This window comes from Vanellus vanellus, assembly GCF_965231255.1.
Source record: "Vanellus vanellus genome assembly, chromosome: 3".
Lineage (NCBI taxonomy): Eukaryota > Metazoa > Chordata > Aves > Charadriiformes > Charadriidae > Vanellus > Vanellus vanellus.
In genome coordinates, this window is record NC_138907.1 from 59,140,249 (window position 1) to 59,167,734 (window position 27,486).

General features: G+C 41.0%; 1 protein-coding gene across 1 annotated transcript in view; it reads right to left on the reverse strand.

Annotated features, from left to right (window-relative positions):
* The window catches only part of CNKSR3 (CNKSR family member 3), a 67,458-nt gene that overhangs the window by 10,604 nt on the left and 29,368 nt on the right, over window positions 1-27,486 (reverse strand). The window contains exons 2-7 of the mRNA XM_082481326.1: window positions 21,380-21,543; window positions 9,993-10,195; window positions 8,514-8,601; window positions 5,607-5,648; window positions 3,597-3,716; window positions 1,799-1,858 (exon numbers count right to left, since the gene is read on the reverse strand). Coding sequence (XP_082337452.1) covers window positions 1,799-1,858; window positions 3,597-3,716; window positions 5,607-5,648; window positions 8,514-8,601; window positions 9,993-10,195; window positions 21,380-21,543 — 677 coding nt within the window. The remainder of the gene's footprint in view (window positions 1-1,798; window positions 1,859-3,596; window positions 3,717-5,606; window positions 5,649-8,513; window positions 8,602-9,992; window positions 10,196-21,379; window positions 21,544-27,486) is intronic.

A 27,486-nucleotide genomic window follows, 5' to 3' on the forward strand; every position in this document is an offset into this window, starting at 1 on the left:
TAGAAGGAACTGTAGGAATAAACAGTGCAACAGGGAAGACAAAATGGGGAAATATGTGGGAGGCTCCAGCTATCCTGAGTAACCCCATTTCTTCATTGTCTTCTCACTTCCTCCAAAAGGAAATGCCTCTGTGGAAGGCTGCATATATATGAGTCAACCAAGATCATGAAAAAATGCTGGGCCAAAGTCAAGTTTATGAAAAACAAAGCTCATTTCAAGCTGTCCTTTGGGTGATCAAGAGCCTGGCTGGAGGAGGGTAGGGGACCCTTACACAGAGGACTCCTACAACAAGTGCCAGATAGCATAGCAGTCACTGCAATCACATTGTGAGAACGGAGAAAAGGGCAGAGTTTAAATCCAGGCTGATGTGATGCGAGGAGTCACAACTAGGACAGCACAACTCAGAAATCCTCTTGGCTGACCGGTATCAAATTCATGGACTTCCCTGGTCCTTCCAATGTACAGTACTGTTAATTTTGGGGTGCAATTCCACTGCATTCCAACACACTGGCTTCTGGGGTTAGCTACTAAAATAACATTCTGAACCTAGCAAGAAAACTGAGCTAAGACCCAGCCTGATCCCATGCCACCAGAAAGACCAGTTGTTTGCAGCTGTCTGTCACTTCTCAAGCTTTGTTGCTCCAACGGCAAGAGCTTCCCAAAGGAAGAGCCAATGTTCAAAAAAAAAAAAAAAAAAAAAAATAAAAACAACACACACACACACACCCAAAAGTGGAAGTTTAGGTCAACACTCAAAGCTATAGAAGCAATATTGCCCCACTCCTGGCGTCCAAAATGAGATCTAGATGCACAAGGAGCTTGGCGGCAGTAAATGTTACATTCTTTCGCATTTATCGGATGTTGAAATTGCTGACAAAGTGGCCTCGGTCTATGTTTCAGACCCTATAGGGAGTTATGCCAGGGCAATAGCATAAAAGCCTTCAGTTTTTACTCTGAACTGCAAGCACAGATTTCCACCCACTCCTCCCTGGGCCCTAGACTTGGCAGGGGTACAACTAGAACCACTGGTTCTTTCCTGTTCACACACACAAAAAAAAAAAAAAAAAAAAAAAAAAGCATCACCGCAAAAAGCCAAGTTCCTTTGCTCCTTTTTCTTTCAGCCATTGCTCCTGTAGAGCAGCATGTCTGACAACAACACAGCATCACTTGCCAGCCTCAGCTGCTGGCCAGAGGTCCACTGCAATGACTGCCCAGAAGCCTTTAATAAAGTCCCAGCTACAGAGAACTCACAGTGTAAGAACAAAACAAGCAACCATCTGCAGCAAAAAATACAGTTGCCAATCATGCCAACCATTTCTTTCCAACAAACCACTCAAAGTCTTACTTTTTCAGTCTTTTTTACAGTGCAAGGTAATTTTGTCACAGGACAGTTCATTGATTTCATCACTCATTACTGAATTTAGCAGACTACCACCTAAACTTTCCCATTAGGGGAGATTGCCTTTGCCAACGAAGAGCAAATATGTTTAGGACTTTGTTAAGCAAGATACCATAAGCACTCAAAACAGCAGATAGAGTAACTTATTAAAGCAATTATTTTAATGCCAAGTGTTTGAACTAACTCATGTACTTGCAGAAACTGGTTTAATTAGATTAAGAGTGAAACATGCAGGCACAAATATTTACAAATTGTGGATAAACAAATGATGCATCACAATATTTAAAGCAGTAATATCATGAAAGTCATATGTAAAGCAGGGAAAAGCAGTAAAAAACGTCAAACTGACTCAAAGCTACTGTCAGATAGCCTGAGTTAATCTACGTTTACTTCACTTACGTTTTCTGTAGTTCCAGTAATTACATGTAATCCATCATAAGTTGATTTGATGTACATTCCCTAAGTGTAAGCAGAAAATGAAAATCAACTTTAAAGGCAAAAAAACCCATGTAACTCATCTGATTAAACAACTGCTGGCAACAGACAAAACATTATTAAAAACACTTAATTCACATATTTTCCCTAGAAAAGTGTGGGGTCTAATATTACAACATTCTAAACAGATCACTTTTACTGTAATTAATTATAATATTTATAATGACTTAAAGAAACTAATATGCAGAATGCAGTTTAGAAACACTGTCTGGTTGGTAATACTGAACACTGCTGGTTTTGCTGCCTTGTCAGTCTTTGACTTTAAACAAAACTTTATTTCCTTACTGCCCTGTCTGCACTAGGGAATTACAGGTTTTACTAGATGGGTCACCAGATCTCTCTATACAAAGCACAGGTAGCACACAGGTGGGCTATTGCCTACATGTTCTTTTACAATTTCTCTTGGCAAGTCAATACACAGACTGCCTTGCAACCACAGTGCTGACATAAGCAATAAAAGCTCTGGCAGAACTATCTGTGGCTCTATAGGGTAATGCTGAGTCCACATGTGAGGACAAAAACAGATAAAGTGGGTGTTGATCATATGAACACCAAATTAAAAATCACCAACAGTCTATTACCTAATAATTGCATAGATTTCCCCACAAGAGGTGACCAGTACATTGGTTTCATCATTTATGAACAAATACATCTCTACTTTTCCTACCTACATCTGTTGTTAGAAGCACTCACACTGAGTTGTACAGAACTGGATGTTATTCAGCAGTCTTAGGCAGATTATCTGCCTGAAGTTACCACACTTGCTTAGAAGTACAAGGAAAAATTCAATTTTTTTTGCCTTTTCCTCTCCAGCCAATTCTCTTCCCTGTTTGCCTGTCAGTAGCCAATTGTGTGCACCTAATTCCTCATTTCTTACTTAGTCCAAGCCAGGCTGATTCCGCTTTGTTGTAGCTTGTGCATTAACAAAGAGGTCCCCATAATTTCAAGAATGCATTCAGCCAAATCCAGTGGCCAACATAAAACTACATAGCACCGTTAGACTCTAAAGCTTCCTCTGAAAGCGTTCATCTCTTCTGCCTTCAGGACCAGGAGGGGAATACAAATGCATTTAAGGATTTCAATTCCCTCCAACTCATTTTAACATGTCTGTTCCCCAGCCAGAAAAAACACCAAGATTTCAAACCCAGTTTCTCATAACCAGCACTGAGCTAAGTAGCATCCACTGAACAAACTAGTTTCAGTAATATTATACGACCGAACATTTAAAAGGATTTCTCAAATTTCTGATAACAGCAAACCTCAAAAATCCTCATGTTCTTCACAATCTTGCTATAAACACACACAAAAACGTGTCTTTTAGAAACACAAACACCATTTCTTATCACCTTCTCCCCCCCACCCTCCCCAAAACCAGCTGGTTAAGGTAACCTGCAGAAATAAAATGTCTGATTTCACAAGCATCTGTAAAATGCCCCAATACCCTGGTTAAGACACAAACCTGCAATACTTCACCATCAAAAATTATATTTGGGATCAAACATATTAACATGCATACCCATCTCTGGCAGCCACTCCAGCACACCACCTGACAATTACCCTTCAGAGTTCCTCCCCATGCCTCTTTCTGTTCCCCACAGGATATTAGTAGTTTTGAAATAGCTTGCTATACACACACACACAGTCTCACAAGACTACCTATTAAACACTGAGGACATCAGGACACTCTAGAATCAGTTCTTACCAGGCCCTCCCCAGGTTTAATGTTGGTTAAATGAACCTCCTCCAGACACGCACACTGGCTCATCAATGGATCCGTAGTTGATCGGATGGCTTTATCGCAAATGCCATTTAAAGTTTTGGCCTACAATGAGAACATCCAAAAAACAGTTACAAAATTTCTCTGACTTCTTCTTCTTTCAGTTTTCAAAAACGGAAACAAAATGAGTTCTAACACTTGGTCCACTAATAAAGCATAGTTAAGAATCACCAAAATAGAAGATTTGTTTGTACAGATCTGTTCTACAGCATGTCTATCTTCATACTGTAACACACAACCTGTTTCCATTAGTATCACCTCATCATTGCTAACAGATGCCAACACACCCTCTGTTTAGAAAAACGAACACACAAAACACAGCAAAAGAAATGGGTTTGGGGTTTGTTTGCTTTAACCAAAACATAACCCATTAAAATAGTGAAACATGCTGATGATTCCTTGGGGGACCAGCTGACAGTTTTTCATGTTGTTCTTTATTTCTGTTATGAGAACAAAATTAGATGCTGGCCACTGACTTATCTGTACAAAGCTTTACAGTATAAGATAGGACATCTACCACTTACGCAGTTCAGCATTACTTCTCTCCACTGTGCCTCTGAGCTGACCTCTTCCGGAACGCTTACATTGGCAAGGTTCATATTTCCCTTTGACCAAAACATAACTGATCCTAAGCCAACATTACAACTAAAGGCAAATTTTGATTTTGTGTGTGTGTGTGTGTGTGTGTGTATGTGTGTGTGAGTAAAGTCAAGAGGTAGCATGGCTTTGTCTTATAGAACTTTTAACTACCAGAATGGCTAATTAATCAGAAAAAAAAAAAAACATCATAGTTAAAAATCTGTGCTGTCCCTACACTCACAAATTTCACTAATGCCCCAGAGTGTGTTCTGGGTCTTGACATTGAATTTCAACATTGCTTCAGTTAAATTAGGTTAGAAAAGCTTAAAGGAGAGGAAAGGGAGGATCAGGACATAGTACAGTAGTTAGTTATACACAATCTGGGAGCCTGCATGGCAAGCCACCTTTCACAACAGGTTTCAATCCTTCATATGTAATTACAGGATGGGGGGAACTGTCTTGTAGGAAGATGTTGGTCTGGATTACAGTGGTCCCAGGAAACAATAGTTCCAATGGTTTTTGTTTTGTTTTACATGAGAATTATAGAGCAACAATAAAATAAATCAAAACAATGCCTAAGTCTGAATGCGAGGAACTGCTCAAACAAGGGAACTCCAAACAACAATACCTACTTCCAGAGCGGGTGTGCACAAATGGAAAAAGAAAGATGAAAAAACCCTCCCTTTTACGTGGTCTCATTATTTACAGACAAAGTTATTTTTAGTTATTGTGCTACTAAATTCCTAAGCATCTATGAGCTAGCGGAAGGCCTTATCAAAGAGCACAGCCTGGTTCATGTCAAAAGCAGGAAGCGATGATTAACTATTACAAAATATAAAAAGCATTCCATTGCTCTCCTCATTTGCTGCTTCAAACAACCCTGAAAATTCACATCTTTCAAGCTCAAGTACAATCAGAGACAGAACTCTAGTTCTGTGGCAGGGCAGTTCTTTTACATGAAGCAGCTTAATAAGGCATAGTGTATGCTTATTAAGGCATATCACAGTGTATGCTTATTAATGCACATCACAGGCATAATTGGTTTATTTAGCCTATGATCTTTCTGCTACTACCCCTCCCTTGAATATCTGAGGTCTAAATGCTCTTGAAAAAATAGCCGTGCAATGAAGCTTCAAGGAATACTTCACTCCGTGCTATTACACATACTACCCATCTGTTCAAATTTCATTGATTTTCTCTACAGTAAAGAATATTCACAAAATGGCCCATAACAATGTTTACTTGAATTATATGCTTGTATGTGTGTGATTGAAAGTTGTCAGCACAGTCAGCATAAAAGTCACTGAAGTAAATGTGAATGCAGGCAGCTGTGTTTCAACAGAAACGTGTACTTACTACAGTCTGAACTTTATCTTCCATGTCAGCCACAGTGCAGTCCTAAAAACAAAACAAGAACAAAAGCCCTACATCAATCAATAAACATGTAAATACATCATCTCTGAAAATGCTGCAAAACTGCCACTTTAACCTCAAACTGAAATAGAGATATTTATGCTGCAGGGATTAATCAGATTAGTTTCACCCAGCAGGGCTTAAATGTACTGTTAAACAACTATTTTCTGGCTCTGGTAGAAAGCAATAATAAACTTTGAAAACTAAGAGAACATGGGATTTAATTACAGCAGCAGATTATTCCAGAAAAGCAGAACCCTGCACAATAAAACTAGACTCTTAGAAGGCCAGGCACATGAGTTTGCCTTATACCGATAAACCCTGACTCAGGCACTCTTCTGTCCCAGGCATCAAAATGGATATAAAATAAACTGTTAAAAATAGCAAGAAAAGTGATTTTTAAAAATATGCTATCGATGACGTTCCTGAGGGCCAGAGGACTGCACACAAAGCATTATTTACACAGCCCAGGTACAAAAGCCTTTGAACTGAAACAAGTTCATGTAACAGACTACAGAAGTTGTCATTGTTTTCTGCAAGAACAGCTGAGCTAGAGAATGGTATCACATTCTCAGATTAAAAAGTTAAAACAGCAAGTAATGAAACATGATTTACAATATCTACAAGGAGAAAACCCCTAAACCCCAAGCATTTAAACAAGCTTAAATTCCAAGATATTTGCCATTGACGTCAACCTGCATAACTACCACACAACACCCGAGGAGCATCCAGGAGCTGTGAATTGAAGCTGTTCCATACTTCTAATCATCCTCAACACTTTTTCTGTTCCCTCCTAGCTCTATTCTGTGCTTTTAAAAACAGAAATCAAAAAAATGTCCTCCAGATATGGACACACCAGGGATATATAAAATAGCTCATCTATGTTCTCTTTTATATTTTCGTAAGTCTTAACACCCTGTTCACTGTTTTAATGACCACCAAGGACTGAGGTCACACTTTTTACATTCTGTCACCAAAAGCTTCAAGACCTTTCCTGAACACCACTACGAAGTTTAGACTCCATTGTTGTGCATCAGCATAGTTCTCTGCTAAACACATCTGCATGAGTCGATAGTGAAGGTCACCTATCATCATGCAGCCCAGTTGCTCAATATTGCAAAATCCTTCTGCTCCTCTTCATTTCTATTTACACCAATTATTAGTTTAAGCTTAAAGTTTGCCACAAAACTTTAAGAAACAGTGGAGTAAACTCTGTTCCTTTTGCCTGCATAGCTGTCATTAAAGTAAACTGGAATCTTACTGCATTCCTGCCTTGCTTTATTGTTCAGCGACTTTTACACATCATTTATGATTATGCAGAGCAGCATTGCTTCCACAAGAGCCACACTGGTCTCTTCTCCACTATGAGAACCAACCATTTATTCCTTATGCTCTATTCCCTAATAAGAAATACTTCTGAAGTCTAAAATTCTCACCTAGAGATTTTTCCATTTTATCTATGTCTTCCACTTCAGTAGACTCCTTCAGACCATTCTAATGTATATCTGCAGTGACTCAGTACAAAATAGTGTTGATTCTTCCCCCATTAATGCTTTTCCTCATATGCATCAACCCCATTCTTTATTGTAGCTCCTATCAAATTAGCAGAGAAGTACTCTGACACGTTTTAAAAGGCTAGGGTTGTATCCACCAACTTCCATTCCCCTGACATCAAAGGCTGATTTAACTGACAGATTAGACACCATTTTTAGTAGTTTTATTAATACAACTCAGCAATCTCATATCTTAGTTCCTGTAGCACTCTTGGGTGAGCACCATCTGCTGCTAGAAGCGCTTACTGTTCTACTTCACAATCTGCAAATCTGTAGCTGTAAATCACTGACTTTCTGCGATTGCACATGCAGCGCCCAAACAAGAAAGGCATTCAGCAGCAAGCCAAACTTCTGTGCCCTTGAACTTATAATATCCAGACACTATCCTTTCACAGCGATCCAACTGATATAATTGGGTGTCATCATAGCTTGACAACACACAGGATGTTTCTGTTCTTTGACATCATTCCCCCAAAATGGAGAGAGAATCACCCATCTCACAGGACATGACTCTTCTGAGTTCAAACAACATACAGCCATGGATTAACAGCTACAAGCAAGTTCAGCAGGAGCTGAAGCCTGCACACCAAAGCAGCCAAAGCAGTGGCACACCATCAGAATGGTTTCGAAGACAGGCAGTATTACTTAGAGAGCAAAATGATGTCATTTGCCAAGACTGCCAGAGTTGTGTGTTCTTTTAGCAGTTACCAATACAAATGCTCATTACACAGTGGATAAATGGAAAGTTTTGAAACAGAACACTGTGGTCTCACACTATGAGCAGAAGAAGCCTGGCTAGTGGGATTTGTATCATAAAGGTGGCAGCTTTTTCCATTACATGCAGCATTTCCCATCTGATGGCTCAAACACTCTATATGGGACAAGACCTAAGAAGTCTGCAAGCATGGGTATAATAACCAACAGAGTCATAATTTTTTTAGAGTTAGCACTGATAACTGTTTTTCAACATGTTGTTTGGAGCTTGAAAAATCTTCAAATTCAGACCAACTATTTCAAAAATTAACCCTCTTTTCGTTAAAGCTGAAGAAAATACGAGTAGCCTTTAAACCACAGTCACTTAAGATAAAGCCAGCAATAGCAAAATTGGAAATTAAGTGGGGGAAAAAAGACAACTCAGAAAATTGGACAACTGAAACTGACCTGCAAAGTTTGAAGTAAGCTCTCATTTCCAGATCTGCCTTCCAATTAGCACTCTGCACACAGCAAGCACATTACTTCCCCAAACACCCCCCTTCCTTCCCTTTTGGAAAGCAAAGAGGAAAAGAAACCAGCTGACCTTCTGAACAGTAGTAGTGAGGTCCAAGCAGAGTTGAATGATTCTGTTCTTCATTGAAGAGAAGTCAGCAATACCTGTAAATGGGGTCCTGCAACAAGAGAAAATACCCCTTAGATTGAAGGGGCCAGTCTTCTCCTATCCTACCTTATCAGTGAGGAATAGTATGCGAGAGCTGACATCCGCATAAGCGTGAGACACAGTTTTACTATATAAATATTCCTGACTGCATAATTCCGCTCCTTCCTTGCGCCAAAATTGGTGAATGTCTAGCCCAGTGGTAAGCAAGTTCAGAGAGCAAAACCAGAAAAAAAACTGTCAATTTTCCAAATTACACTTCTCTCAGCTGCATGCTCGAGTCAGTTCACACTGACTGTGTTGTAAAAATTACGCCTTTGGGTTTGCCAGTGAGTAGATTTCTATCTTCTTTCATTACTAATCTCAGACTGGAAAGAAAAGAAAGTCTCTAAAAGAAGAAAAATGAATTTTCCCATTTTACAGAGAGGTGCAGTGAGGCTCAATCTTCGGAAAAAAAAAAAAAAATCTTAGAAAAGGATCATTATAGGTAGGCTAGCTTTAGAGCCTACAGAGTCTCACCTCAGACCCTCCAGACAGCTGAAAGGACCAGAAGGGGGGCTCAGAAGAAACCCCAGCAGGTTTGGGAATGGACAAGCCAGCCATCTTGCTGACGGTGAGGTGCAGAAGAAATTTAGGGCAAGCTGCCAGCAACAGAGTGAGAGGAGAGGACCAGGTGAGAGGCACAAGATATCACTGCCTGGACACAGGACCAATTCCTTGTTGGACAGAAGGGATACTGAAGGATAAAACCTCTTCTTGCTGCCAGTCCCTGTGCAGCTCTCCTCCTAACCTTTCTTCTCAGGAAAGCTGGCAAGGGACTTGAGAATTTACATTCATCTGTTATCACGGACAGCATCCCTGCCAGCATCCGACCAGCTCTGTTGCCCGTTTGCTTCCGCTGCAGCTGTCACAAAACAACTCTGGCTCTTGCCAGGAAAAAAAAGAATTAAAGGGGAAAAAAAAAAAAACAAAAAACAAACAAAAACCATAAAACCAAAACAGGCAGAGGGAAAGTCTCTCCTGCTGTTCAGTTTTCAAATTGCAGAGCTAAGGCCACGATTTCAGCAGAACATTAAAAATTCTTTTAGAAAGCGACCTGCCAATGACAAGTAATTTAGAAGGTGTGAAGGGGAGAGGAAGAAGTTGCACCTGTGCGAAACTGACCTGAACAGGAAGATTCCTACTTTTATAAATACCAGTTTGGATGCAATGTTAACAGTTTCACTGGGTTTAGCAAGACAGGAAGCTCAAGAGCAGAAACTCTAGATTAAATTCGTCCACTAGAAGCCTCCTGGCAACACCAAAAAAGGGGTGAGCGAGATCAAGAAGAACTTTACACCTTGCCCTACAAGGAGAAGCAATTCATTAGAGCAGTAAATTAAAATATAAAGATTTTATTCTTACCTGTCCAACCATGCAAGCAAGGCTTTAGCAGCACCAATCAGCTCTACCACAGAAGTAAGGAATTCATTGGGGGGCTTGCGAGAGGTATTTCCATCGTAATTTGAACTTTTCCTACGGCTGCTGATGTAATTTTGCAGATTGTTGGATGACGCTCGCAACTTGAGAACCAGATTCTTCATATTGTCTGTTTCAAGGCCATAGTTCTGCAAGGAATATTATTACGCTTGATAAATCTCTCTATTGAGTCCTCCTCATTATTATACCACAAGTTACAAACTCATATGGGATGAAAGGTCTGAGGATTTGCTCTATGTTTTTCTGGTGGTTTGTGGTTGGGGTTTTTTTTTTTTTGTTTGTTTTTTTGGTTTTTTTTTCTCTCTTCCAAAAATGCCTTCTAAGATTTGTTCTACTCTACACTATAGAGTACTTTTGTGGGTGCCAAACCCCCTCAGTTTCTGACATGAGATTTGAGGACACTTCTCAATCAGAATGAAATCCCAATGTCCTATCAGATGACATTTAAAATGTAGTTGGAATAACAGGATTGTGTTGTTTTTCCTTTTGTTAAAGGAAAGCAAATGCTGTTTTTGCTTAAAATGTTTTCTATACTGTGGTATGTAAACACTGAAGTAACATTTCATTCACAACTAAAGATAAATTTAATCTGGCAAGAGATAAAAAACATCAACAGGAAGCAAATGTAATTTCACAGTCAAAAGCTGGAATAAATATTTGGATCAGAAGGCTTCAGTAACTGTGCTCCTTGATTAGAGTAGTGCAATTATTCGCAAGTTTGAGGACTGCATTAACACTACACATAGTAATTAAAACCATCCTTAGATGTCGTATGTTTCATTCAACACATCTTTATAAAAAATTTTGAAGCCTAACAAAAAAAAAAGAAAAAATCTGCAAGTCCTGCGTGTAACTTCAACTTTATAAATTCAAATACAACCAAACCACGCTCCACAAGATTAAAATTCAATTGTTTTAAGCAACACATTGATCATTTCGTTCCAAACACAAGAAATGCTATGCTATATCTGTCCTGAAGGCAACTCAGTTTTGTAATCAAGATTTTCTTCTTTTTGCTGTCAGTGTGCAAATGTTGCTGAATATCGTTGCTTTTGAGTTATCCCACCTTGCAAAATCTCTGTGGGCATCTTCTGAAAGTCCTGGGCAATGCTTAGCTCTTTTAGAGTGGAAGTTCCTACTTTTCTTTAAAAAAAAAAAACAAACACCACAAACAAAAAGAAACAAACAACCCACACACCCAAAAATACAAAATACGCTGCCTTTCTCTATTCTTTTGCTACCAACCTCCAAGTTCCACAGTTTAGTCAGCTATACCATCTACTCTTTCTCCTTTCTGCCTCAAAAAACTAAAGCAACTGAAGCAAATCTTAATTCCATTAAATTCCAAGTTTCCAGGGGTTCCCAATGCCTCCACTCAGGATCACAGCATCACCCAGGCTGAAGGGGAGCTCAGGAGCTCTCAGACCAACCTTCTGCTCACAGCAGGCTTAGCTGTGAGCTCAGACCACCTTGTTCAGGGCTTTATCCAGTCAAATCTTGAACACCTCCAAGGACAGAGACTGCATAACCTTTCCAGGCAACCTGATCTACCATCTGATTGTCCTCAGGGTGAGAAAGTGTTTCCTTAAATGCAGCCTGAACCTCTCGTCTCAACTTCTGCCTGAAGTCTCTCATCCTCCCACCATAGACCACCACAAACAGCCCTGCTCTGTCACCCTGCTAACCCTGTTTCCCTGACGACAGATACAGGGGATCTGCTGTTAGGCTTCCCTGAAGCCATCTCTTCCCCAGGCTGAAAAAGTCCCAGTCCCCAAGCCTCTCCTCATAGGTGAGTACTCAAGCCCTGATGAACCTGGTAGCCCTCCACTGAGCTTGCTCTAGTTTGTCCATGTCTTTCCTGTACTTGGGGGTGGGAGGCATAGGTAGACTAACAAGTGCCGAGTAAAGGGCAATAATCACTTCCCTCCCTCTCCTGGCCCTGCTCCGATTAACACAGCACAGGATGCTGCTAACTTCTTTGCTGCCAGAGCACACTGTCGGTTTGTGGCTCCACTCCCTCCACAGTCTAGCATCCATAAAACAGGCTGGAATATCTCAGATTAAGTCATTAACAAAAGATGAAACAGAACCTTTTCCCCAATAAACCCACCAGTGTGATGAGAGGTTTCAGCTACTTAGCTACCTTTAAAATGCTTACCACCTCCTATGGATAAGATCCCAGTAGGTCTAAGTTACACAACTGCCTGCCTTCTCCCCCTGAGGGCTCTTGGCAAGGAAGTACCCTTAAAGTGCAGCCAGGAGTAGGGGTTGAGAGGATATATCCAATTAAAAAAATGCCACTGTTGCAACAGCAAAGGATATCCTTAAATTTTCCAGGATCACAGAGAGGGAATGATTTGTATTTCTAAACAATGTTAAAGTACTTGCATACTGTCGTGAGTGACCTTATCGCCTTTGAATTTTAACAACAACAAAAAAAAAGAAAAAAACCAAAACAAAACACACACAAAAAAAACAACTGCATATTAGTTTACTTTTGGAGGAATACTTTTTCACCAACAGGTCTGGATGTGGGGCAAGTTCCTGTGACCACGAGAATTCTGTGCCAGAAATCTCCCCCTTTAACAGGGGAATTAGAGGACGCTGCCCCCCCTCCTTCCATAAAGGGACAGAAAATACAAAAGATCTTTTCCTGTACAGTTGTATGACTACCTGTCCTGGTCCAATTTTGTTCAGTAACTTCGCTTCTTAGCTGGGCCTCTCTAACTACTGAAATTAACTGCATATTGTGTAGACAGTGTTCACTCTCTCAGAGGGATAAGACCAATTGTTTATAGCTGATGCCCGGGCATGGCATGCAGAGAGGCTCCTGCTTATACTTATTGCTATAACAGCCAAGGCCAACCGACTTCGTTATTTGTCCCGTTGGAGGGTCGGAAGTCGAAAATCATAGTGGGGTCCCACCTGTGGGGAGGAGCAGACAGGACAGGTGACCCAAAACTGACCAACGGGGTATTCCATCCCATCTGCCTCATGCTCAGTATAAAAGCTGAGTGATCAAAGGGTCAGTGCTCTTCCTTCAATGGCTGTCGTCTGAGGAGGACTCTGTTCATCTGCTTGTGATCCCAATCCTGAATGCAGATCCGGAATACAGTTCCCGTCCGTCACTGAGTCCAGCCTGGGATTGCCTGGTCTCGTGATTATCATCTTGGGAGCTTGATATGGTTTTGTATATTTTTCATTATTTCTTTTTATTTTATTATTAATATTTCATTAAAGTAGTTTAGTTCCTTCTAAACTCATGAGTCTCTTTTTCCTCCTCTGCCTCTCTCTTTGAAGAGGGGTAGAGGGGAGCATCTGTCAGTCCCATCTGGGGTTCCCCAGGTCCCCAGTAGCCGATTTGGCCTAAATCATGACATTACCTATTCACTCTGGTCAGAACTTGAAAGAGTTCATATATTTAAGTATCTCCAGGTCTTTCTGTCATTCAGGTGCAGAAATTGTACCCATCACCTGTGGATATCTGCAATTAGAGATGGCCCCAGCATTTAACAGGGCACATGTTGATATACCACATCAGATTTTGGGTTTGGCCCAAAAATATTCACATACTTCTTATCACACCTCTTTCATCTTATTTATACAGCGGGTCAGTCCAATGTGACTTTTCCAGTTCAGCTATTTTTTAAATAATTCTGTCAAGTAGTTCTCAGTTTTGAGGTGGACTTCAGCAACACAGGTATTGTCTCTGGAGATATAGGGGCTCCAGCTTATGACTGCAACTGGTGTCCACAACAGCATGCCAACAGCACATCACAGCCAAGCTCTCCAGTCACCACACTAAGCTTTCCTACAAAAAGAGACTCTAAGGAGTGCACCTGAGGTATAGTTTGTGCTCTAGGAAAAGTCCTGCCTAAGCACTATGTTTATGCCGCACAACAGGGAGCACGCAGCTCTTCAGTACAGGTGACTGAATTCTCCAACTATGGATCAACCCTGAAGGATGAAATTCCCCAGAACAAAGGATCGTCACAACCTAAACCACCTCTGCTCCAGGGGCAAGCCAGTCTCCTCACCCATTTCATGGAATCACAGAGTTTCAGAGTTGGAAGGGACCTCTACAGATCATCTAGTCCAACTCCCCTGCTACAGCAGGATTGCCCAGAGCACATTACTCAGGACTGCATCCAGGCGGGTCTTGAAAATCTCCAGAGAAGGGGACTCCACCACCTCCCTGGGCAGCCTGTGCCAGTGCTCTGCCACCCTCACCGTAAAGAAGTGTTTCCGTGTATTTGAACGGAACTTCCTGTGTTCTAACTTGTGCCCATTTCCCCTCGTCCTGTCACTGCGAACCATTGAAAAGAGCCTGGCTCCATCCTCCTTCAACCCACCCTTTAGATACTTGTACGCCATAATAAGGTCTCCCCTCAGCCTTCTCTTCTCCAGGCTAAAGAGTCCCAGCTCTCTCAGACTTTCCTCATAAGGGAGATGCTCCAGTCCCTCAATCATCTTAGTTGCCCTTCGCTGGACTCTCTCCAGAAGTTCCCTGTCCCTCTTGAACTGGGGAGCCCAAAACTGGACACAGTATTCCAGTTGTGGCCTCACCAGTGCCAAGTAGAGGGGGAGAATGACCTCCCTCGACCTACTGGCCACACTCTTCCCTATGCAGCCCAGGATTCCATTGGCCTTTTTGGCGACAAGGGCACATTGCTGGGTCATGGATAATTTACTGTCTATGTATTTGCTTCAATACACAGAAAACATTATGCCCCTTTATCAGATATAGTGTCAGCTTGAATAGAAACATTGCTATCTTGACCACCTCATACATAACCACCTATCTCTGCTATTTTTCTGCTGCTTCACTTGCAGCATCCAGTCTGTTGGGAGGGCTGGTTTGGGAAACTAAACCGTTCAAAAAGTCTATTCCCTTTTTTACTGTAGTGTGCTCTCAGCTGGTTTAGCTCCCTAAAGTAGTTTACCTCAGGGCCAGGTTAGTGCAAGCACTGATCGGAGGACAGGAGGGGGTGGAAGCAGCCGCTGACATAGATTAATTTAACACGTCATGGAGCTGTAGTCCCAATTCAAGACAGATAGGAATGTTGATAGCGTGGCAGCACACCAAACAACCTTCACAGTGACACACAGTTGAAGTGCAAAGCTTTGCAGGCTTTTTTCAAAATATTTCTACAGGACTAAGGCTACAATATTTAACAGATTATTTAAGCAACCAGTGTTGCTCATGAACCAAGAAACACGTTACACTTTCCTGTCACACCCGATTTAAAACAAAGTTGCTTTCATCAAAACACAGGCTGAAGCCAGCAGTCAAGAGCACCCTATGTCAAACATTCCCAGGTTGTTACTCATTAACCTGGGGAGCCACACACAGGGCTGGAGCGAGAGACAGAGTGCACATGTGCACAAGAGCACACTCTTTCCAAACTCCATTACATTTCATGAGAAAAAGTACACTGACCAAATAATTGCTCAAGTTCAGGCAGCCAACACCAAATAATAATTAAAAAAAAAAAAACAAAAAAAAAAACAAAAAAAAAAAAACAAAAAAACACCACAGCACAACAGTTGTGTCAGAGCTGATTTGGGCTGATCCAGGGCTCTGCTACTGCCCAGGGGCAGCATGGCCTTCCCCTTCACAGCCATGTTCACGTGCCCCAGTCTGATGAGCCAGATCTGCAGGCCAATCCAACTCAGTGCATGCCTACATAAACACTAGAGCTAACATAAGGTACCATCACAGTCACCCATTCTTGCTCTCTCCCTTTTAACAAAAATGCATCCTAAAGAATCCTTTGGAGTCCCAAATTTCCTAATAAACAGCATTAAATTTAAGTTAGAACCTCTAGAAAAATGAAATCTTATGAGGCGGTGCATACAAGTCTTATGAGGAATGACTGAGGGAACTGGAGTTGTTTAGCCTGGAGAAGAGGAGGCTGAGGGGAGACCTTATCGCTCTCTACAACTACCTGAAAGGAGGCTGTAGAGAGGTGGGGGCTGAACTCTTCTCCCTGCTGACAAGAGATAGGACAAGAGGAAATGGGTTCAAGTTCTGTCAGGGGATGTTTAGACTGGATATTAGGAAAAATTTTTTCACTGAAAGGGTTATTAAACATTGGAATAGGCTGCCCAGGGAGATGGTGGTTTCGCCATCCCTGGAGGGGTTTGAGAAAAAAAAAAAAAAAAAAAAAAAAAAAAACCACACACACACCCAAAAAAGAGGGGTAGACGTGGTACTCAGGGACATGGTTTAGATGTGGTTTTGTCAGGGTAGATTAATGGTTGGACTTGATGATCTTAAAGGACCCTTCCAACATCAGCAATTCTATGATTCTATAGAGGTGGTGCTTTTGACAAGGATTAGCCACAAAGGATAAGTCTTCATGTATGCATGTTCTATTTTATGTTATGATACTATGTTTTGTTGCCCTACAAATATGCTGGCAGAACATTTCTACCAGTGAAATTATCAACGTCACAATGCTAAAAGCTATGTTCTTTTTGGTTTGTTTGGTTTTTTGGGGGGTTGGTTGTTTTGTTTGGGTTTGTGTTTTGGTTTTTTTTTTTTTTTTTTTTTCGGATTGCCTAAAACTAGTATCTCTTCGTTCTAACCGCAAGAAAAATCAGCTACTTTTTTGCTTCCAAATTCTCCCACTGTAAAGCATAGGTAAAGATTCAGAAATCTAATCCAAAGAACACATTAAAAGTGAAAATATTTGCATGCAGTTTACTATTAATGCTTGCATTGTTTTATATTCATTAAACACAAACATGCAAGTCCACTCATCAGTGAATGATGAGTAAGCATTCAGTTTTCACCACCACTCTAGATGCTTTTTGTCCCAATTATTTGGCTGTGAAAGCTTATTTTCTGCACCCCTGTCCCCGATTTTGTGGTTTTGCACAAGTTTAAAATGCATATTTATGTAAGTTTTCTGCCCCCTCCCCCAAACACTTGTTGACTAAGAAATATCTTCCTCCCTTCTCTTTCTCCCCCATGCAAATATTGTCATTGACAAAAAGGTGGAGGCACTGAAGTTGATGAAGTTGTCCTGGTTACCCAGGACAGAAACTGAGCTGAGGTACTCAATGACTTTTTTGCCTCAGTCTTCACTGGCAAGGACTGAAGCCATACTGCCCATGACGCAGAATGCAAAGACAAGGACTGGGAAAATGAAGAACCACCCACTGTAGGTGAAGATGAAGTGCGAGACCACCTGAAGAACCTGAAGGTGCACTAGTCCATGGGACCTGATAAGATACAGCTGCAGGTCCTGAGGGAACGCGCAGATGAAGTCACTAAGCTATTAGCCATCATATTTGAGAAGTCATGGCAATCTGGTGAGGTTCCTGCTGACTGGAAAAGTGGAAACATAACCCCTATTTTCAAAAAGGGAAATAAGGAAGACCTCAGGAACTATAGGCCAGTCTCACTTCTGTGCATGGCAAGATCATAGAGATGGCCCTCCTGGAAACTCTGCTGAGGCTCATAGAAAACAAGGAGGTGATTGGTGACAGCCAGCATGGCTTCACCAAGGGCAAGTCATGCCTGACAACTTGGGTGGCCTTCTACAACGGGGTTACAGCAGCAGTGGACAAGGGAAGACCAACTGATGTCATCTACTTGGACTTGTGCAAAGTGTTTGACACTGTCCCACACGATATCCTGGTCTCTAAATTGAAGAGACATGGATTCGACAAATGGACCACTCCATGGTTAAAAGAACTGGCTGGACGGTCGCACTCAAAGAGTTGCAGTCAACAGCTCGATGTCCAAGTGGAGAGCAGTGATGAGTGGCGTTCCTCAGGGGTCGGTACTGGGACCTGTACTGTTCAACATCTTTGTCGGCAACATGGACAGTGGGGTCGAGTGCACCCTCAGCAAGTTTGCCGATGATACCAAGCTGTTGGGCGAGGTAGACATGCTGGAGTGCAGGGATGCCATGTAGAGGGACCTGGACAGGCTGGAGAGGTGGGCCCAAGCCAACCTCATGCAGTTCAACAAGGCCAAGTGCAAGGTCCTACATCTGGCTTGGTGCAATCCAAGCACAAATACAGGCTTGGCGGGGAATGGCTGGAGAGCAGCCCTGAGGAGAAGGGCCTGGGGGTGCTGATTGACGAGAAGCTCAACACGAGCCAGCAATGCGCAATCGCAGCCCAGAAGGCCAACCGTATCCTGGGCTTCATCAGAAGTGTGGCCAGCAGGTCAAAGGAGGTGATTCTGCCCTTCTACTCCACTCTTGTGAGACCCTACCTGGAGTACTGCATCCAGCTCTGGAGTCCCCAACATAAGAAGGACATGGACCTGCTGGAGCATGTCCAGAGGAGGGTCACAAGGATGATCCGAGGGCTGGAGCACCTCTCTTATGAGGAGAGGCTGAAAGAGTTGGGGCTGTTCAGCCTGGAGAAGAGAAGGCTCTGGGGAGATCTTATTGCGGCCTTCCAGTAACTAAAGGGCACCTACAGGAGAGCTGGGGAAGGACTTTTTACTAGGGCATGTAGCAATAGGACGAGGGGGAATGGCTTTAAACTGGAAGAGGGCAGGTTCAGATTGAACATTAGGAAGAATTTTTCACTTTGAGGGTGGTAAGGCACTGGCACAGGTTGCACAGAGATGTTGTTGAGGCCCCATCCCTGGAGGTGTTCAAGTCCAGGCAGGACGTGGCCTTGGGCAACCCGGTCTAGTGGGAGGTGTCCCTGTCTATGGCAGGGGGGTTGGAACTCTATTATCTTCAAGGTCCTTTCCAACCTAAGCCACTCTATGATTCTATGATGGGTTTTTCCCCTCTGTGGAATTCAGTTTCTTTGATATGTCCTCTAAATTCCTTAAATAAGTCTTCAACCTGTTCAGAAAAATGTATTAGACCAGCTCAAGAAAAACAGAAATGTGTACTCACAGGAAACCTTTACTTTTTATCCCTGTCCACCCTGTCTCCTGCTGCCTCTTCAGCTGCAGCTTTGTTGCACGTGCAGCCACTGCTATGAGGAGACAATGGAACACTGCCTTATCACCAAAGCAGCAGCAAAAGATGCATTCTCTTTTTTTTTTTCAGCCATACTGGTTCTAGAGTTTGCTTACCATAGCAGCAAACACCATAACTTGCAGACATATTTTCAGCTTGGCAGCATAGCTGCCAAAGATGCCTATATCACTAAAAAAAAAAAAAATCTTAAAAAAAAAAGTTGTATTTGGTGTCCTTTCTCAAGGAAAGGACTACCTTCGCACTGTATTTTTATTACTGATCTACTGAGGCGGGAAAAGAGATCTGTGTGGTTACTGCAGGAGAAAGATGCTCCAAAAAGATGCTTCACTGCCTTTAGAGCTGCAGGTGTTTCTTGGAAAACTGCCAAGGCAAAACTAGACAAAAAGGGAAATCCTTCTTGAAAACTCCAGGACTGGGGAACTACCAAAACCCCTTCTAGGTACCCCCCACCCCTAACCGATCACCAAGAACAGCAGCTTTCAAAGCCTGGCCTCAGGTTGGCCCAGCCAATGCATAGCAGGGAGGGGAAAAAAAAAAAAAAAAAAAAAAAAAAAAAAAAGAGAGAGAGAAAAAAACCCACAAGAATAGTGCCTTTGCTTTTTAATTCAAGGCCCCAGAAGTTAGCGAAATGTCACCATATACACATACACCAAAAAACAAACAAACAAACATCGGTAAATGATACCAATACACAGACCCACTTTCAAAGATCTAAGTGGAATAGGGGAACCTTTATTCTTTCACACAAAAAGAAGAGACAGGGGGAAAAAAAAAAAAAAAAAAAGAAATCACTGTCACTGGAACCTAAAACACACCATCCCCTTGGGAACAAAATCAACTGTGGTTTTATACAACAATCCCAAAAACTCAAGGCAAGGGGAACCAAGAAGGTGACAAAGGGCATAGCTAAAACACAGGAATTGTTCCTCCACCTCTTAAAGGGGAACAAGGACATTTCAGCTGCAATATGTGAACTCTGTCTAATGCATTAACTTGAGGATTTCACAAAGGATTTCCAGAAATGAGTCTGAGGTCAAAACTTTTGTCTACAAAGGAAATTAGAAGGAAATTGTAGGAGATATAACACAGCTTTAGGTTCTGGCAGTCATCCAGCTTTGTTCATTTTATTCTAATATTTTAAAACGTAAGAAGAAGAAAGTGCCTTTGGGGGCTGCCACATCCATTCCTTCAGTCAGGACTGTATACAGCACACAGTACATGTACTAACTCACCAGACCCCTTCACTTGCCCAACAGATTATCCCTTCCCACAACATGAACTGCCCTTCAGGCTAATTACATTCTTCTATTAGATTTTCAAGTTAAATGTTAAAAAATTTTGATAGATCAAATACTGAAGGGGAAGTAAAACATTTTTCAAATATAAGAGCAAGTCTTTGGGAAACACTTCAGACTGTATGAAGTGATTTGATGAAATCTACTTCTTTCAGTACAGCCCCTCCAATTTGTTCCTGGTTATGGAGTACAAATGATCCCTGTAGCACCTTTCTGCAGCAAATAAAGCACATATCACACAGGAAATAAAGACTCTCCATTTTAAGAAGAGTATGCTCGGTGCTGCAAGTCTTTCCTAATGAAGGCAAAGCTGGGTCAGTGCTGGCCAAGGAATCATCAGGCAGCCTTTCCCACCCTTCTCCCTGATGTTACCATAAATACTTCTGGTGCTCATTCACTGTGTTACATCAAACACATCTTCAAGACTATGTCCAAATTACGGCTTTTAAATAAAGCCTGCACTAGCAAAACAACCCCAAATGTATTTATTCTTTTCAGAGTGTGTTTGGTTTAAAACTATGTGTGCAGTCATATATCAGGAGTAAGACAGAGGCATAGCTTAAGTCTGAATCCAATAAGAGTTGAACTTGACTGTAACGGAGTTAGCAAAACATCCCTCATTTCAAGAACATTTTCTTCACTTTGTGTGTAGACTACAGAATTGCCCTAAACCCATTTCAACTGATATGAGGAACCATTAGCAGCTGTCATTTCAACAGTATGTCTTCTATCTTCTGACAGATTCGCTCTACTCAATAGCGATTTTAATCACTCTGTTCACTAACAGGAGCCACAAGATCTAACAACGCTACTCAGACAACTTCTTTCTTTAGAAGTGCAACCAAATGAACTAGCATTGTCTCTTATGAGGAAGCTAGAGCTATTAACACAAAGGTTGCAAAAATTAAGCAAATTCTTACTGTTTTCTTTTACCATGATGTGTAACAGAAAGCAAAAGACACAGGTATTCTGTTTTTGTCAGACTTGCCTTAGTTATTCACCCAAAAGAGCACCTTAAGAAATTCTTAGCGTGTCTGTTCACCACTTAACTAACCAGTGCACACAGGAGATCCACAGCCTCTAGAACCAGTTCCTGGTGTCCGATCCGTGAGATACCCAAGTCTTCAAGGTCCTGGTGAGAAATCTGCAACAGCTGTTCACCATTTATCTTCTCCCGTTCAAATTTATGGACATACTGCTGCAGGCAATCATCCAGGCCTACCAAAACACAAGAGAGAAGGGGATGTGATTAGAGATTTCTGTTTTTCTTACCTTCCTCCCCGATTTAAAACAAACAGGAAAAAACAAACAAACAAACAAACAAGCCAAAAACCTCACCACCGTCACCCCACCACACAAACCCTGCGAAAGGCACAAATGGCAAGTTCATGCAATATGAAGCATTTCTTCTTATGAAAGAAACTTGCAGTGAAATGGAAGTTGTACCACAGAGATGCAGAAATGGAACATACAGGTTTTGTGGATCTTTGGGTCACCTAAGTCAGTGGATCAAACTAAGCAGGTAAGGATGTCTTTTTGGTGCCTACACAGGCAAAGCTATCAGACAGCATGTGTAGACTCGGCTATTGAGGTAAACCAAACCCCCAAAGGACAACCAAAGAAACAAGAACAAAAAATGACAACTGACCAAAACAAAAAACAACAACAACAACAACAAAAAAAAGATAAACACAACAAGGCAAGAACAAAGATCTTGCCCAAAGCCTAGTTAAACAAGCAAACAAAAGCACAAAAACCTGCAGGTCCCCATCCACTTACATATAAAAGACCTGAATGAATGATGAGAAGGAAATGGAACAATCAAAGGCAAAGCAATCAAAATGATGTTTGGCTCAAGTCTCATTATTCCTTGATTTATGAGACACTGAAGCTTCCTGAATCAGCCATTCCTTCCCCTTTCTAAGGATTAATGGCACACACCAATAAGAAATCTAATTCACTCTTGTATCTATGAAGAATTTTTAAAACAGTTTAGAATATTTTTTGCCAGCAATATCCCCAAAATCCTCACTTTCAGTTGTGATTCTATAGTCCTGTTCTCTACAGTATCTTTTCCCCAGTGATTAGTGAAAGGATTTCTGCTTTTCATTTTGTTTCATTTAACTAAACTTCATGTGTTAATCCTGTTTTCTTGTGTATTCTGCTCATTTCCTCTGTTCTTAAAGATCCTGAATGCAGCAAAAATCTGGGGAAAACATTTGGATGTATGCGTTACTTTAAAGATGATGCAGTGCTCTTGATGCCCTGTTCCACTTCAACATACTAGCTACAGCAAAAGGAAGAGATCCAATTAGATCTGTTGTGTAGAAATACATCACATTCAATAAAAACAGCTGACCTGACCAAAAAAAAAAAAAAAAAAAAAAAATCACATTACACATTTGACATCTACTTTGCAGCATCCACAATAGCTACACTGTTTGACCATTCAGTTTTAAAAAATTGAACCTTTAGCTGTATAAAGGATGTTTATCCACTACACTGGCTCAAAAGGAAGCCATTGAGATGGACAGGATGTTGAATGCTGCAGATGAGAAACACGAACAGCATCCTGAACTACATGGAAACAAGAGCCAGAAGACCAGCACTCAGTTCCACTCATGGAGCTGCAGTAGCAGCCTGGAAAACAAGCACTCCCAGCATACGCTACTGCCAAGAAAACATTTGAGACATCACAAGGGGGAATTCTAGGAGTCACATGAAACATAGTCATTTCATAACAGCAGCACGAGCAGTCACTGCTGCCTTGCAGTGTCCGGTCACAGCAGATCTGTAGATTACTAACTCTCAAAGGCCCAGGCTTACTTAACACACATCACTTGTCTTTATAATGCTCACTCAGAAATTAATAAGGACAGACACCCTGGCACACACAGTCACTCCTTTACATGACTCGGGCAAGTTTACTTATTGCAGTGCATCAAAATCTGGCTGAACAAGCCTGACTCCTCCACATGCAGAGCTACTAGTGCTCACAGCTTGATTTTTAAGCATAATTATGAATGGGAAAACCCATGTGCAAGATAAGCAGAGTATCCCAGGGCTACAGTTGTTTGGGGTGCACTCTTGTTTCTTCCCATCTGTCTTGGCAAGGCCACATAAATTTTGGAAATTAAGCCCAGTGTTCTCTTTCCCACAGGCACCAAATTCTCCCTTAGGCTATGCAAACTCTTTTCCCAGGAAAAATAATAAAAAGATCTGTCCTTCATTGTTTAACAATTTATTTTTTCAAAACAAATTCTCAACTGAGGCTGACATACAGCTCACATATTTGGCATTCCCAATTTTTAATGCTGTCTTGCAGACCACTGTTTCCCATCATTTGCCATTGTAAGCCCATAGTTTCCATTACAAATTACACAAACACCTAAAACAAAACACTTCATTCAGTGTGCAATGTTTTTATTTAAGTTTTTCGGATGCACTGTTGCTTTCGCCTATCCTTTCTGTGTGTTGACTCAACTTTCTAGATCCTCATTCTGTGCTAAAATATGAATCTCACAAATGTATATTTCCCTCCCAAGAAATACAACTATGGCTTTCAGCTTGCCTGGGCTTTTTTTTTTTTTTTTTAATAATTCATGATTGTCTGTTCTCAAAGGTTTATTACAACTGGAACAGCTACTTCTGAAATATTTCTCTTCATAGGAGTCCTTGAAAACAATACCTCTACAACCACACCATACAACTATATTTTATAAAAGAAAATATTACAGAATCACACAAACGTTAATTCGAAACAGTCAACACAGACACACAGCCGCTCAGCTAGAGATGTGTTTAAGATTACGGGACCAAAACTATGCAAAGTAGGAAGCAAAGACAGACCCACACACTCATGGAAAATATTCACTAATGATGAACTTAACTAACATTAGTGTTGTTATTATTTTTCCTAAGAAACATATGGAAAAATCTTAAACATTTTAATTGACATTGCAACCACATTTATAGCCTATTGTTTCATTTTCCATCATATGAATGAAGTGTTTAAACATCATATGCAAACTAAAAAATTCCTATTTCTCCAGAGGGAAAGGAGAAGGAAGGAAAAGGACTCATAAATGAGTTCAATAAAGTAAACTAAATAATATTTAAGTAAATTTTAAAAAGTCAGCATTTAAATGCCACTCGTAATCTAAATGAACTGCTCATTTTCTCCTTCTTCCAAACATCTCAGTTCTTTCCACGTATTTTCCTTGTGAACTTCAGAGCCTCACGTACACTTGGTGCTGCCCATTACTACGTACACTTGGTGCTGCCCATTACTAAAGCCTAGACATTTTTGCGAAAGTTAGATGAATTAAAAACTATAAAAGGCCATCAACATTACTCAAAAAAAAAAAATTGCTTTCTTACATGTGAGGTTATTTTCAACAGTGCAATATTAGCAGGTTCAAGCAAGAAAATAGTTTTCTCTATTTCCAAAAAAATACAATTAAGACTCCAACATTGGAAGAGATATCTATATTTATCTCCTTTACCCACTGAAGAGCCCTTCTGAAGTCTAATCTATTCATTTGATGCTCAAAGCGTGTTTTAAAAGCATTTGTCTCAATTGCATATGAGAAATCTTTATATGATTCTTTGCACATACATCAAAACCACACATGAAAGATAACATCCTACCTACTTACATAATTGTTAGAGAATGACAGAAGATGAAAATAGAAATAGCAATTGCAGAATGTTACCCAAGTTTTGCAACAATTGTAGCAGTAACTTTTTGGGGGAGGGAAGGAGGGAGAGAGAAAGACTAGTCTAACTAGTGTTATTCATATCATGAAAACCCATCTGAGGAACTGCAGTGTAACTTAAACAAAACTCTCCCCCAAATTTTGGCAGGTGTAGAGATGTGCAACAGATCCTAAGAACTGTCTAGACTTTTCTGTCTAAAATAACCTTCCACCACCACGCGAAGCGCCCCAGAAGCCATTCAATACCTTGTACTCATGAAAAAACATTAGGATAGGGTTTACACTTACAGATTTGCACTGATACCAATCTCAGTCCATTTCCAAGATTAAGAAAGTTATTTTGAATAAGAATTGAGGGAAACGAAACAAAACAACTTTAAGGGGGCTAAGGGGGACTCTTGGGTCCAAGCCATAACTATCAGTTTACTATTCAGAGAGAATTAACATTTCTACAGCTGATAAATGATAGCCATTCAGCAATGACATATCTGACTCCCAAAGTACTAGTGTTCTATAAGTAGAGTCGTTAAGTAGTTTCATGCTTTTTGCTCAACTTCTGTGCTAGAAATTGCCAAGTAATTTACACACCATAAAGCAATAAAAACAGTTAAATCATTTATTACGGCCACAGGTCTAAAACCATCTGACTCACCACCTCTTCTTTCTTCCCGTCACCCCACTCTTCCTCATTCTCTTCTCTTGTGGGACCACAGAGTCTCTATACTCCAACATGGGGGAGAGCAAGGAAGGGGAAGGGGAGATAAACAGGGCAAGAAACTGATGAAGGAACAGGGAGGGGGAACTGTAAGATGACAGGGATCATTTTCCTTTAGTTCAGGAACTTGAACAGATTCTCAGGATAACCCAAAATGCCTAAGCTGACATGAGGAAGTGGGAGAAGCAGAAACCACCTGAACAGAGGAAGAATTCATAAGTACAAAACCTTGTCCTTCACATAGCACCACCATGGGGATCATTGCTCACTGTCTCAAGGAAATATACCCTTATTATTATGAACATGTACTCATCTCTTCTCTGTTGGGTGACTCAAACAAACTGGCAGCACCTGGTGTCTCAGGGTAGCACCATGGTTCAACTACAACCCTCAGCCCATCGAGGGGTTCCCTTGCACCTTGGATAGCCTCCTAGGTGGGACTGCTGAAGTCTTTTTTGCCTCATCACCTTAAGAAACATACATTCAAATGTTGTAAGAATCTGACCTTCCCACTAAGAAAGCCATTCTTATTCCAGTCTCCCCTTCAGGGTCTATTCAGTTGCCACTTCGAGTCTCCAAAAACTCCTTGCACACACCAACTTCAATCCATCCTCCCAAGCTTTGAAAGAACATCAATTCTAGGAGAATCTTTGACATACCTCATGGTACATGCCTGTATACTATCATTTATACTCCACATAGTTTTATAACTGTTATTGTGATAGCTTCCTGCCTTCATTCCTCCATCTACTTCCAGGATTGGAAGAAATTAATAAAATAAAAAGCAGGAGGGAATCAAGGCAGCAAACAAACACCAGAAAGAGAAAGCAGCTACTTCATAAGCGGGTGAATCAACACCTAAGAAGGCAAATGAAAGTAAGGAAAAAAGGTCTGCAAGACAGCAGTGAAAAGCTGTAGCAGCTCAGTAGGACAGGTGAAAGGTGAAAAGGAACAAATTGAAAAGTTCAAGGGGAAAGAAAACAAACACATAGTTTTCTTTAATATAGAACGCACTGGGAAGGTTGTTCCTCTATAACACCGCAGATGCCATTCTCCTCCTGCAATACTACACACAAACACAGACAGGGATGACTTTAACAAAGGAATTCAAGGTCCTTTAAAAGGATGATAAAAAAAATAAATCTAGAGTAGTCAGTGGAAACTTAATCCAGTAATAATTTGAGCCTAGGTAACATCTGACTTTCTAGGACCCACATGCCTGATGGTTTCTTAGGTATCATGATTATTTTAGCATTTATCTTTCCATAAATTTTCAAAACAAAAGTTTAGCTATCAGTTGGTGTGAGCCACTTATAGGGGTCAGAAAAAAAGGTCAAAGGCTTAGTTTACCAAGGAAAAAAATAAACGCATTCAAGAGATCTTTGAATTACTGTAATGTACAAAGGTAAAAACCTTTCCTCATTCAATTTTTTAATCCAAGTAGTTTCACAGTCACTCATAACACTGCCACCATCTGAAGTATCAATCCTCTTAAAAAAAAAAAGTGAAGAAGAACAAAAGCTGCTTATTATCAGCATCATGAAATGTCTCCTGCATAAACCAGCTTGTTTATAAAATAAGTTCTCTTCATCTAGTCAACTGTAAGCAACTTTTCCACAATTCTGTTTAACCATCTGCATCCTAACCAAGCAGGCACCATCTGTTGCCTCACCAGGCAATAAGTCTTGCTTTGCTGAGGATAGGCATTGCCTAGAATGGTACGGAAGT